This window comes from Trichosurus vulpecula, chromosome 7, assembly GCF_011100635.1.
Source record: "Trichosurus vulpecula isolate mTriVul1 chromosome 7, mTriVul1.pri, whole genome shotgun sequence".
NCBI classification, from domain to species: domain Eukaryota; kingdom Metazoa; phylum Chordata; class Mammalia; order Diprotodontia; family Phalangeridae; genus Trichosurus; species Trichosurus vulpecula.
In genome coordinates this window covers 260,704,157-260,717,677 of record NC_050579.1, presented here as the reverse complement: position 1 = coordinate 260,717,677, position 13,521 = coordinate 260,704,157, and the positions used below count along the sequence as shown (strand labels likewise).

The window sequence follows — 13,521 nt, the reverse complement described above, 5'->3', positions numbered from 1 at the left end:
GCCACCAAGTGCTAGTGCACTCCTTCCAAAGCTATCTTGTATTTAACTACTTTGCATATATTTGTATTTATTTGCTTTATATTTATGCCATATATTTTTAATCTATATACTTGTCTGGAAGCTAGGCAGTGGATAGAGTGCAGGGCCTGGAGTCAGGAAGATCTGAGTTCAAATGTGGCCTCACATACTGACTAGCTGTGTGACTCTGGGCAAGTCACCTAACAGGCAGAGTTTGCCCTGATTCATGGGAGAAGGAAATGGCAAACCACTCTGGTATCTTTGCCCAAAAACCTTCATGGGCAGCATTGGCGTGCTGTGGTCCACGGGGTTGTGAAAAGTCAGACAAGAATGACCAACAACAGCAACTCATTGTCTCCCCCATTTAAATGTAAGCACCTCGCGAATAGGGAGTGGAAGAGGATTCTGGGAAGATGGCAAGAGTAAGTCAGGAAATTCCAAGCTCTCCAGACTTCCTCCACAAACAAGACAAAACAGCACATCACGGGTGAACATAGAGTAGCAAAAATAAACAACAGTTGGGACAGAACAGTGGTCCTCCTGGGACAACTAGAGAAGATCAGAAGAAAGACCCCAGGATGGAGGTTCCCCTGGAGTGAAGTTGCAAACCCCTCCAGGCTATCTCCACTGAAATGACAAGCTCTGGGGACAGCTGGGTTGGGAGGTAGCCTCAGACTCAGCCACAGGAACTGTCACCTGAAAGGTGGGAGGGAAGAGTCAGACATCTGAGTAAGGAAATATTGAGGGAAACTGCTGCTGAGGGATGCCAGGCCCAGCTGTGCTGCTGAGACATGGTCCCTAGCGAGAAGCAACCAGCACATGACCAATGAGTATAGAAGCAGTGGGGCCGGGATGCTGCTGGGCACTTACAGGAGAGCTGAGTTCTTGGTTTTGGTTCCAGGTCAGACGGGAGGACTGAAGGTTATAGTCACTGGGGGCTATAGTTCTCAGCAATTAAGAGCATTTCCAGCATAGTGTTAGAGCTTGGAGGGGGAAAGGAGAGCAGAGGTTAGGCCCAGGACAAAGCTCAAAAAATAACAGTAAGAAGGACTTGAATCCAGAAATACCATCCCCATACCCCAGTACTAGAGGTGATTATAATAACAAGATGCTAAAAAAAATGAGCAAGCAATGGAGGAAGAGCCCAACCACAGACAGTTACTATGGGAACAGAGAAGACTGGAGTTTGTCTTCAAAGGAGGCTCTCCTACTTCAATGAGTAGCATCAAATGGTCACCTGCCCAAAAAGAATTCTTAGAAGAACTCAAAAAAGACTTCAAAAATCGAATAAGAGAGATTGAGGAAAATTTTTTTAAAAAAATCAAGAACTATCCAAGAAAACCAAGAAAATTATGAAAAGAAAGTCAACCAACTAAGATCCAGAATCTTAAGGAAGAAAACAACTCTTTGAAAACTAGAGTTGGGCAAAGGGAAGCCGATGACCAAGAAATAATAAAACAAAATAAAAAGGATGAAAAAATAGAAGAGAATGTGAAACATCTCATAAGAAAAACAACTGAGCTGGAGAATGGATCAAGAAGAGAAAACATAAGAATAAGTGGCCTATCCAAAAGCTACGATAAAAAAAGAATCTTGATACAATAATACAAGAAATTGTAGAAGAAAATTGCCCTGAAGTTTTAGAACAAGAAGGGGGAAGTTGAAATAGAAAAAATCTACCGATCATTACCTGAAAGAGATCCTAGGATGAAAACCTATAGGAATATTATAGCCAAATTCTGAAACCTCCAGGTTAAGGAGAAAATATTAGAAACAACAAGAAAAAAAATTATAATACCGTGGAACCACAGTTAGAATTACACAAGACCTAGCAGTGGCTACACTAAAAGACCGTGGGTCTTGGAACACTATATATTGAAGAGCAAAAGAACTGGGATTGTGGCTAAAAATATCATACCCAGAAAAGTTAAGTATAATCCTGAAAAAAAATGGATATTCAATTAATTGACAGACTTTCAGGATTTTGTCACTAAAGACCAGAACTTAATAGAAAATTTGATATACAAGATCCAGGAGAAATATAAGGTAAACATCAAAGACCAATTACAAGGGACTCGATAATGACAAATTGTTTACTTTTTATATGTGGAAATGTAAACGGTAGGCCTAAGATTGTCATTAATAAATGGGTAATTTGAAAGAAAGATTGGGGTAGAGCTAAGTATGATGTGATTCTAAAAAGCAAAATTGTGTAGGAAAAGGTAAAAGGAGTAATTATCACATACAAATGAGGTGCGAGAGGAAGAACTGATACAGAGGAATCAGATAGGGTAGGAGGGCTGTTAGTGCTGGAACCCTACTCACATCAGATAAGGGTTGAGTAGAGAACAACATATAAATTTAGAAGGGTATAACAGTCTTCTAAATTTATAAGGAAGTAAAAGGGTTAAGGAATAGGATAAGGAGGGGTATAGAAGGGTGTGTAAATTAATGAGAATGGGTTAAAGGAGGAGCAATATGTATATCTAGAAGGATATAAAAGTCTTCTAAATTCAGAAAGAAACAAGAGGGTATATCTGTAAGGCAATAAACACAACATCAATGATAATCATGAATATGCCTGTGTAGTTCTGTATCATAAAGTATGAAAGACTCCATATAGAAGGTAGAAGAAGTATAACACTTATTCAGACACCAGAGAACCATAACCCATAACCAAATGTTCAGTTCCCACAGCCAGTTAGCCCACTTTATCATAACAGCAAGGAACTTAAAACACAATATCACAACATGGAGCTTCTCCATCCCAAAACCTCTCTGACCCCTGCTGGGATCCTCCCAAAAACAAACTCACCGTACAGCTAAGTCAGTCTGTTTAGCTCTATCACAATGGCCATTAGCAGCCATAACTGCTCTCCTTCTCTCTGCATTTCCTGTGACATAACTTCCTTTTCCTGTCAGGAAGCTCCTCCCACCACATGTGACTTAGGCTTCCTGTGATATAAGCAGGTCACATGGCCTATTAATGGGTGGGAAAGATCTTCAAATCTAAATTGCTACTACAGGGGGCAAGGGGATAGGGTGGGGGGAGCATAAGGGAGGGATTCTTAGAGGAGGGGTAGGCTAAGTAACAGGAGGGCAAGGTATTGGGTAGGAGTAAAGCAGAGGAGTGAGAAGGGATAGGAATAGGGTGAGAAGGATAGTGAGTGAAGTGGAAAGGAGGAACATAGGCAACAAGTAATTATAGCTTAGAATATGAATAGTGTGAATTTACCGATAAAATGGAAACTGATAGCAGATTAAAAATTTGAATTCAACAATATTCTGCTTTCAGGAAACACAATAAAAATGAAAGATACACACAAACATAAAATAAAGGATATGAGTAGAATTTATTATGTAAAAAAAGTAGGGGTAGTAATCATGATTTCAGACAAAGTTAAATAGATTTAATCAAAAGAAAAAAACAGAGAAACTACGTTGTCAGCCATATTATTCAATATTGTTTTAGACCATTTAAAATAATAGACAGTATAAAATGCATGAGAATGTACTTGCCAGAACAGACATTGGAACTGTACGAGTATACCACAAAACACTTTTTATACAAATAAAGTTAGATCTGAATAATTGAAATATTTATTGTTCATGGGCAGGTAAAGCCAATATAATTTTTAAAAATGACAATTCTACCTAACCAATCTATTTAAATAATACCATCCCAGTTAAATTACTAAAAATTATAAATATAATAAAATAATAATAAAATAATAATTAACTTCATTTAACTCTGTTTGTCTCAGTTTTCTCATCTAGAAAATGAGCTGGAAAAGGAAGGGGCAAATGACTCCAGTTAAGTGACTTTCCCAAGGTGACATAGCTAGTAAGTGTCTGAGGCTGGATTTGAGCTCTGGTCTTTCTGACGCCAGGCCTAGCACTCTATCTACTATACCACCTAGCTGCTAGTGTTTTCATCACTGCTGCCCATCAAAAGTACCACAAAGGGAGAAAAGCAGATTTAGGAAGTGAATAGTTTGTTAAGAAGATAGTGTCAGAGAATGGGATTTGGATTTCTGGATCATGGCTTAAAATATAGGGATGACAGGGTTTTGGTCAGGTATGGGGGCTTCTACCAAGGCAGGGCAAGACTGTATTTGCCTATAGTTTTGCAAATCTAATCAAAAGGACTTTAGTCAAAGAGTCAAGTCAACAAACATTTATTAAGCACCTACTTAAGCTAGGCACTGTGCTAAGAACTGAAGATACAGAGAATGGCAAAAATAGTTCCTGCCCTAAGGAAGTTCACAGTCTGATGGGGGAGAGACAACATACAAATTGGTACAAACAAGTTATACACAGGATAAATTGGAGATCATCTCAGAAGGAAGGTACTAAGATTGAAGAGGATGGGATGGAGAATGCTTCTTGCAGAAGGCAGGACTTTAGCTGAGACTTGAAGGAAGCCAGGGAAGTCAGGAGGAAGAGGTGAGGAGGGAGAAAGCTGTATTACTGGGAGCCAGCCAGTGAAAATACATGGAGTATCTTGTGTGAGAATTGCAAGGAAGGTCACTGGATTATAGAATTTCTACACAGAAGGCAAAGAGGGGTAAGAAGTCTAGAGAAGTGGGAGAGGGCCCAGTTACAAAGGGCTTTAAAAGCCAAATGGAGGATTTTGTATTTGATTCTGAAAGTGATTCTAGGAGAAAGGAAAAAGAGAAAGCTGTCTATGCATTACACCAAGGTAGTTATGCTAGAGCATAGTTACAATATGGGAAGAATAGCATCTGGGTTACCCAGGAGCTCATAGGAGACATCCAAGAAAGTTGGGAGCAATAAAACACCTGTTTTCAGATGTCTCTAAACAAATACATAAAGTACATGCATTGAGATGAACTAGAGAGCCTATCTAATGTAAGGAGGTAAATTTTACCTCATAGGTCAAATCACTGAGATTTGGTGGGATAAATCTCATAACTAGAAAAGGATCAGATTGGGGAAAGGGGCAGTGGAGGGGGACATGTTAACATATAATTTTAAGAAAATATACTCATATGAGGAAAGAAAGGAACCAGAGAGGTGAACCATAGTGGTTTGTGCCAGAATATTTGGGTGAAGATCAATCAAGATATTGTAGTTGGTTTACTATAGACCACTTGGGTAGAAAGAGGAAATAGAAGAGAAGTTCAGCAAATGGATCCCAAGCCTGACTGGCACAGAGTCATTATCTCATAGTAATGGGGGGGTGGTGGTGGTGGTGGAATTTCAATTATGTAAACATCTCCTAGAGTTTTCTCTCTTCCAAAAATAGAGTGGCTAATAATTTCTTGATACCTTAAGATAAATTTCATCCTTCAAAAAGAATGAGAGATACGAGAGAAATGAATAAGTGCATGAAAAGCATAAGTATTTTTATACACTAAGTGCTATACAAATACAGAAGTAAGAAGTCCCTACCCTGAGGAAGTTTAACAGTATTGCTAACTTAGAGGAAATGGATGATAATTACAAGAGTGAAAATACTAAGATTAACAAAAGAGGAAATTGATTACTTAACCCATTATCAGAGAAAGAAATCAAACAACTCATAAAGGAAAAGAAAAAAGATCTAGGACCACATTGCATTAAAAGTGAATTCTTTCACATATTCAAAGAACAATTAACTCCAATATTACATGTACTATAATAATCTCTTTCTATTACACAAATAAGGTCTTGATATCTAAAAAGCAGAAAAAGAAAGCTATATATATCAATATCCCTAATAATTGAGACAGATACATATTAGATAGCTTAGATAGATATGTATTAGAGAGATTACACACTATGACTAGGTTGGATTTAAATCAGAAAAACAAGGCTAGTTCAATGTGAGGAATAGTATAGATATAATAAACCATATTGTGTAAATAACAAAGACTATATGATTATATCAACAGATGCCAAACAGACTTTTCATAACATCCAAACCCATTTCTGCTAAAAACTTCGGAAAGTACAGGAATAGATGGAATTTTCCTTAATATAATGAGTAGCATCTCTCCAAAAACAAAAGCAAACATTATATAAATAAGGGAGAAGATTAGAGGCTTTTCTAATAAGATCAGAGCTAAAGGCCCATTATCATCATTACTGTTTGATACAGTGCTAGAAATGCCAGCTATAGCAAAAATCAAAATGGAGAATTCAAAAGAATAAGCATAGGCAAGAAAATGAAATTATCCCTTTTTGCAGATGATATAATTTATTTAGATAATACTAGAGAATTAACTAAAAGGTTAATTGAAATGATAAATTCAACAAGATGCAAGATATAAAATAAGTCCACATAAATCATTATTATTCTTATATATCACCAACAAAACTCATCTGGCAGAACAAACAATTTCATTCAAAATAATTATAGAAGGTATAAAATATTTGGAATCTGTCTACCAAAACAAACCCAGAAACCATATAAATTATTAAACACTCAATGCAGAAATATAGATCTCATCAACTGCAGAAATATTAGTTGCTCATGGGTGGGTTGAGTCAACATAATAAAAATAAAAATATTCCTTAAACTAAAAAAAATACTACTGGGAAAACTAGAAAGCAATCTGGCAGAAATTAGGTAGAGACCATTTTTTCTACCAAATGCCAAGGAAAACACAAAATAGATACATGATTTACACATAAAAGGTGACATCATAAGCTAATTGGAAGAACAAGGAAGAAATCACTTTTCTGATCTATGAATAAGGGAAAAGTTCATGACCAAACAAGGGACAAAGAGGATTACAGAAGATAAAATGGACAATTTTGATCACATAAAATTAAGGGTTTTTTTTTGCATAAACAAAATCAATTCAGTTAATATTAGAAGGGAAAGAATTAATTGGGAAAATCTTTTTTGAAGGTTTCTCTGAAAATGGTCTCATATCTAATATAAACATAAGGAACTGATTCAAATTATAAGATTAAGAGCTGTTCCCCAATAGATCAAAGGATATGAATACATACTTTTCAAAAGAAGAAATCCAAGCCATCAAAAATCATGCAAAAATGCTCCAAGTCATTAGTTATTAGAGAAATGAAAATTAAAGGGTCAGATCTCAAACCCATCAGATTGGCAAAAATGACAAATAAGAAATATGACAATAGTTGGAGGAGGGAGCTGTAGAAAAACAAGCATATTGATGCATTATTGGTGGAGTAGTGAATTGGTCTGGCCATTGTGGAAAGCAATTTGGAACTCTGTCTTCAAAGTTACTGAACTGTGTATGCCTTTGTCCCAGTGATATACCAGGCTTATATTCTTAAGAAATCACAGAAAGAAGTAAAGGATCTCTCTCTCTCTCTCTCTCTCTCTCTCTCTCTCTCTCTCTCTCTCTCTCTCTCTCTGTATATATATATATATATATATATATATATATATATATATATATATATATATATATATATATATGTAAAAATACTTATAGCAGCCCTTTTTTGGGTAGTAGAATGGAAATTAAATGGAAATTAAGGGGCTGTCCTATTGGGAAATGGTTGAACAAATTATGATATACGAATGTAATGGAACATAATTTCTCAATAAACTTGACAGTTATAAACTTGACAGTTTTGGAGGAAATTTGGAAAATCTTTATGAATTGACTGAAGAAGAGTGAAGGGAGAAGAATTAGGAGAACCATTTATACAATGACAATATTGTAAAGAAAAACAGCTTTGAAAACCTTTAGAACTCTAATCAATTCTGGGTGTGGTGACTCATGCCTATAATCTCTGCTAAGGAAGAGGATGAGGCTAGGAGGTCACTCGCACTTGGGAGTTCTGAGTCGTAGTGAGCTAAAGTTGAATGGGTGTCTACACTAAATATGGCACCAATATGGTTAGCTGCCTAAAGGGCCAAGGCAGGTTGGGTACTAGGCTGCTTAAGGAGAAATTGACCCAGATCTGAAACAGGGAAGGTCAAAAACTCCCATGCAGTAGTAGGATCCCAGTAGTAGGATTGGGTTCATGTGTTGTACTTCCAGTCTGGGTGAGATAGGGAGACCTAATTAACACACACACACACACACACACACACACACACACACACACACACGAACATTCCACACACAAATTGATCAGCACAATTGCAAACCCTGATTACAGAAGACATGAAGCTACACACCTCCTTCCAGAAAAAATGATAGATTTAAAATGCAGAATGAGACATTTTTGGACATGGTAACGTAAGCATGTATTTTTGCTTTACTGTGCTTATTTGTTATGGAGGTTTTCTTTTTCTCTTTTTTTAATTGTTCATTTGAGGGTGAGGGAAGTGAGAGAGATTTGGTAAATTTGAAAAAAGAATACGATTAAATTTTAAAAAAGACTTAGAGTCAGCTAGGTGGCACAGTGGATAGAGCACCTGAGTTCAAATCCAGTCTTAGACACTTGACACTTACTAGCTGTGTGACCCTGATTACTACCAAAATAAAAAAATTTAAAAAATTTAAAAATACGCATCAAGGAATTGGGAAGTTGCAAGATTAGACCTGGGGAGGCCGCTCATTCAACACTTGGTGAATTTGCCTCAATTACTGGATCACTAAAAAGTACTAGGTATGCTGAAAATAGGACTTGGTACCTGAGAACTAATCTCCATTCCCCCTCCTCTGGAGAAGGAGTTGATCAGAGAGTAGAGGCTTTAATGAGCAAAGTAGTCCTGCTGTCAAGGAGATTGAAGTGAGTAATTAAGTTAGAAAAAGACAATTCCTCTGTGAGGAAAGCAGAAGAAGTTAGGTTCCCCAGAGTGGGGCTGGAAAATACCACCTATGGGAGAGACTGCATGTAGACTTATCATTATAGAGGGTTCTCCTAGGCCTATTTTAGTGAATTTCTCAGGAATACAGCCATGTCCCTCTGGGGAAGTACCTTGGGAAGCTTGGATCACTGCTCTGGCTGACTCATCGCAAAAGTGGCAGGGATCTCACCTAGAGAAGAGGAATATATCGATGGGAAACCTCAGGGGAGAAACATATAGACTGGTGCTGAGCCAGAAAGCCCAGGCAGCCTGACTTCACACGGCAAGAATGTGTACAAAGCTTAGAGAGTCAATTAGGTGACGGTGAGACTCCACAGGACGTAGATGTCACTTTCATCCATTCTCCTGTTCAGTGTGAAGGAGAAAAGCCAACTGAGTTCATGATTTGGGTGGATGCCAGGCTTCGGAGACTGATACACTGAGGGGCAGCAACACCTGAAGATGAGGGTATGTTCAGACTGCAGCAAGTAGGGAGAGGTATGTTGTATAGCCTGGAAATGCTTGTGCCTTAGCTCTTCTTGAGACACAACAAGCACCACCACATTTCTCTCAATTCATGAGCATAGTATGTAAGTTACACATCTATGAGAGATTGCCACCAAGAAGGCTCAATTTTGATTAACTCTGGACCTGGCAAAGTGGGCTGGAACAAGTCATTTCTTGCTTCCTCACTAGGGAACAAGCATAGAAAAAGAGAAAACAAAATTATTGCTTTTTGCGGATGATGTGATGATGGGCTTAGAGAGCTCTAAAAAGCCAAGTAAAAATTAATTGAAATAATTGACAACTAGCAAAATTGCAGGATATAAGCTAAATCTATATAAACCGACAAGATCCAGGAAAAAGATCTAGAATGAGATAGTCCATTCAAAATAACCACACAAGCTATAAAATACTTAGGAATGTATCTACCAAGATTCACCCAGAGATTATGTGAATCTAACTATAAAATATTCTTTGCAGACAGACCTATATAATCAGAGAAACATTAATTGCTCATAGGTAGGTTGAGCCAATATGATAAAAATGATGACACTACCCAAACTAATTTACTTATTCAGTGTTGTACACAAACTTTCAAAAGAATATTTTATAGAGCTGGGAAAATAATAATATGAAGGAAAGAAGGTCAAGAATCTCAAGAGTAACAATGAAAAAAATGGGAAGGAAAGAAATCTATAGGTGCTAGAAGTCAAACTGTCCTACAAAGCAGTGAAAACAATTCGGTACCGTTTTTTTAAAAGAGAAGTAGATTGGTGGAACAGATTAAGTATGCAATACACATATGCAAACAAATACAGCAGCATAGTGTTTGGAAACCCAAAGACCAGTCTGACAGAAATTAAGTTTAGAACAATACCTTATTCCATACACCAAGGTAAACTTCAAATGGATCCATGACCTAGATATAAAAGGTCACATCATAAACAAATTAGAGGAGCAAGGAAGGGACCACCTTTCTGATATATGGGAAGGGGAAGAGTTCATGACTAAACAAATGATTGAGAGAAAATTAACAATTTTAATATAAAATTTAAAAGTGTTTGCACAAACAAATCTAATGTAGTAAAACTTACAAGGGAAACAGGTAACGGAAAAAAATCTTGGCAAGACATTTCTCTGATAATGGTCTTATTTCATATATATACATATATACACCTATTTGCAGGGATGTTGCTGGTAAATGTTCAAACAACTGGCTCTCTGAAAAGGCAGCATATACTTTTAAAAAAATAACGTATTTATTTTTAGTTTTCAACATTCACTTCCTTAAGATTTTGAGTTTAAAATTTTTCCCTCTCCCTCCCCTCCCGCCTCCCCTAGATGGCATGCAATCCAATATAGGCTCTACTTACACATTCATATTAAACATATTTTCACATTAGTCATGATGTAAAGAAGAATTAGAACCAATGGGATGAACCATGAGAAAGAAGAAACAAAACAACAAAAGAAAAGGAGAGCAAATAGTACGCTTCCATCTGCATTCAAACTCCAAAGTTCTTTCTCTGGATGTGGATAGCATTTTCCATCCTGAGCCTTTTGGAGTTGTCTCAGAATAGATCCTTGCATTAATGAGGAGAGCTAAATCTATGAAAGTTAGTCATCGCACAATGTACAATGTTCTGGTTCTGCTCGTGTCACTCAGCATCAGTTTATATCAGTCTTTCCAGGTTTTTCTGAAGTCCACCTGCTCATCATTTCTTATAGCACAATAGTTTTCCATTACATTCATATACCACAACTTGTTCAGCCAATTTCCAAATGATGGACATCCCCTTAATTTCCAGTTCTTTGCTATAAATATTTTTGTACGTGTGGGTCCTTTTTTTCGTTTTTATGATCTCTTTGGGATACAGAGTTAGAAGTGGTATTGCTGGGTCAAAGGGTACGTATAGTTTTATAGCCCTTTGGCCATAGTTCCAAATTGTACTCCAGAATGGTTGGGTCAGTTCACAACTCCACCAACAATGCGTTAGTGTTCCAATTTCCTACATCTTCTCCAACATTTATCATTTTCCTATTTTGTCATGTTAGCCAATCTGACAGGTGTGAGATGGCACCTCAGAGTTGCTTTGATTTGCATTTCTTTTATCAATAGTGATTTAGAGCATTTTTTCATATGACTTATAGATAGCTTTAATTTTTGCCTCTGAAAACTACCCGTTCATATCCTTGGACCATTGCTCAATTGGGGAACGACTTGTGCTCTTATAAATTCAACTTGGTTCTTCATATATTTTAGAAATGAGGCCTTTATCAGATACTGGCTGTAAAAATTGTTTCCCAGCCTTCTGCTTCCCTTCTAATCTTGGTTACATTGTCTTTGTTTGTACAAAACCTTTTCAATTTAATGTAATCAAAATCATCCATTTCACATTTCATAATGGTCTCACAATCTCTTGTTTGGTCATAAATTCTTCCCTTCTCCATAGTAAAGGTAAACTATTCCTTGCTCTCCTAGTTGGCTTATAACGTCAGTCTTTATACCTAAATCATGTACCCATTTTGACTTTATCTTGGTATAGGGTGTAAAATGTTGGTCTATACCTAGTTTCTGCTATACTATTTTCCAGTTTTCCTAGTAGTTTTTGTCAAATAGTGAGTTCTTATCCCAGAAGTTGGAGTCTTTGGATTTATCAAATAGTAGATTACTATAGTCATTGACTATTTTGTCTTGCGTACCTAACCTACTCCACCGACCCACCACTCTATTTCTTAGCCAGTACCAAGTAGTTTTGATGAGTGCTGCTTTATTTTTTTTTTCAGCACTGAAAATTGATTTTTAACGATAAATTACAACTCGGACACAGGGCGGGTAATGGGAGGTGAGCTGGATTGTCTGTGGGGTTGCATTACATTGATGGTCTCAGGGGCTGGGGCTCCAGGCCCAATGCCAAATCTTGCCAAGAGGCTCTCAGCCTTGGGTACTGGCGATCTGGGAGGGTAGCAGGGGAAGCAGTAGGATGACTTCTTTAAACATAGTGTTGCTGTTGCTGCTGCTGCTTCTTGGTGGCGGCCTTGCTGGCCAGGTCCTTGGCCTTCTCGGTAGCTGCCAGAGCGGTTTCCTTCGCCTTCTCAGTTGCTTCCTTAGCTGTTTCTACAAGTGTGTTAGAAGGAGCTTCACCTTGCTGCTTGGCCAGGATGTACTCAAAGCCTTTGATGGTCTTGGTCAGGTTACTTTTGAATCTAGCTAGGCCGAACTCCTGCACAGCTCTGGAGACCCCGAACAAACAGGAGGAGACCCAGGCCTCCCGTCGGATTTCAGTCCAGCCACTGTTTTCAGGGTTCACACAGTAAACACATCTTTCCTCCACCACCATCAGCCGGGCATGGTTGATGTTCCAGGTGAAAGTGGTCATGGTCTGGTTCTGTGGGTCCACGATAGAGTCCTCGAGGATGTACACCGAGTGAGCTACGTTAGCAAGAAAGAAGCGCTCCGCCCAGCGGGGCATGCGGTTGGTCTTCGTTAGAAGCCGCCTGGACAGCAGCTTCCGATCGGGGGTCACCTCCCGGAGCACGATGTCCTCCGTCAGCACATGCTTGCTGTAGGGGTTGGGGTAACGCTGCCAGAAGGCAGCAAACACTTGGTCCCAAGAGCCCTGGAGCACGCTCTGCCCCAGGAAATACTTCACCATCGTCCCGGCGGGGGTCGGGGTCGGGGCAGTGTCAGGGGGCGCACAGCATGGGGAGAGGGGGAGAGATGGGTCGCCGGGCTCGCGCTCTCCGTCACCGTCCCAAAGCCGCCGCCTCCACCGCCACCACAGCCACCACCGCTGTTGCCGCCGCCGCCATGAGGGGGTGTCCGGCCGCTCGGCCTGATTGCTGCTTTATAATGCAATTTAAGATCTGGTGCAGATAGGCCACCTTCCCTTGCACTTCTTTTCATTAATTCCCTTGATATTCTTGACCTTTTGTTCTTCCAGATGAATTTTGCTATTGTTTTCTCTAGCTCTCTAAAATAATTTTTGGTAGTTTGATTGATATGGCACTGAATAAGTAAATTAATTTAGGTAGAATTGTCATTTTTATTATATTAGCTCGGCCTACCCATAGACAACTGATGTTTTTCTAATTATTTAGATCTGACTTTATTTTTGTGAAAAGCATTTTGTAATTGTGTTCATATAGTTCCTGGGTTTGTTTTGGCAGGTAGATTCCCAAATATTTTATAATGTCTACAGCAGCTTTAAATAGAATTTCTTTCTATCTTTTGTTCTTGGGCTTTATTAGTAATATATAGAAAT

At 38.4% G+C, this 13,521-nt stretch overlaps 1 protein-coding gene across 1 annotated transcript; it reads right to left on the bottom strand.

The window, feature by feature from the left end:
• Positions 1-12,229: 12,229 nt before the first annotated feature.
• On the bottom strand, positions 12,230-12,912 carry LOC118858297 (PRELI domain-containing protein 1, mitochondrial-like). The gene has a single exon (XM_036768787.1). It carries the CDS (start codon positions 12,910-12,912, stop codon positions 12,250-12,252), a length of 663 nt encoding a protein of 220 aa, XP_036624682.1. The 3' UTR covers positions 12,230-12,249.
• Between the last annotated feature and the right edge of the window lie 609 nt (positions 12,913-13,521).

Bases quoted from the DNA above. Each gene is read 5' to 3' on its own strand.
- LOC118858297 (XM_036768787.1), bottom strand. From the start codon at position 12,912: ATGGTGAAGTATTTCCTGGGGCAGAGCGTGCTCCAGGGCTCTTGGGAC.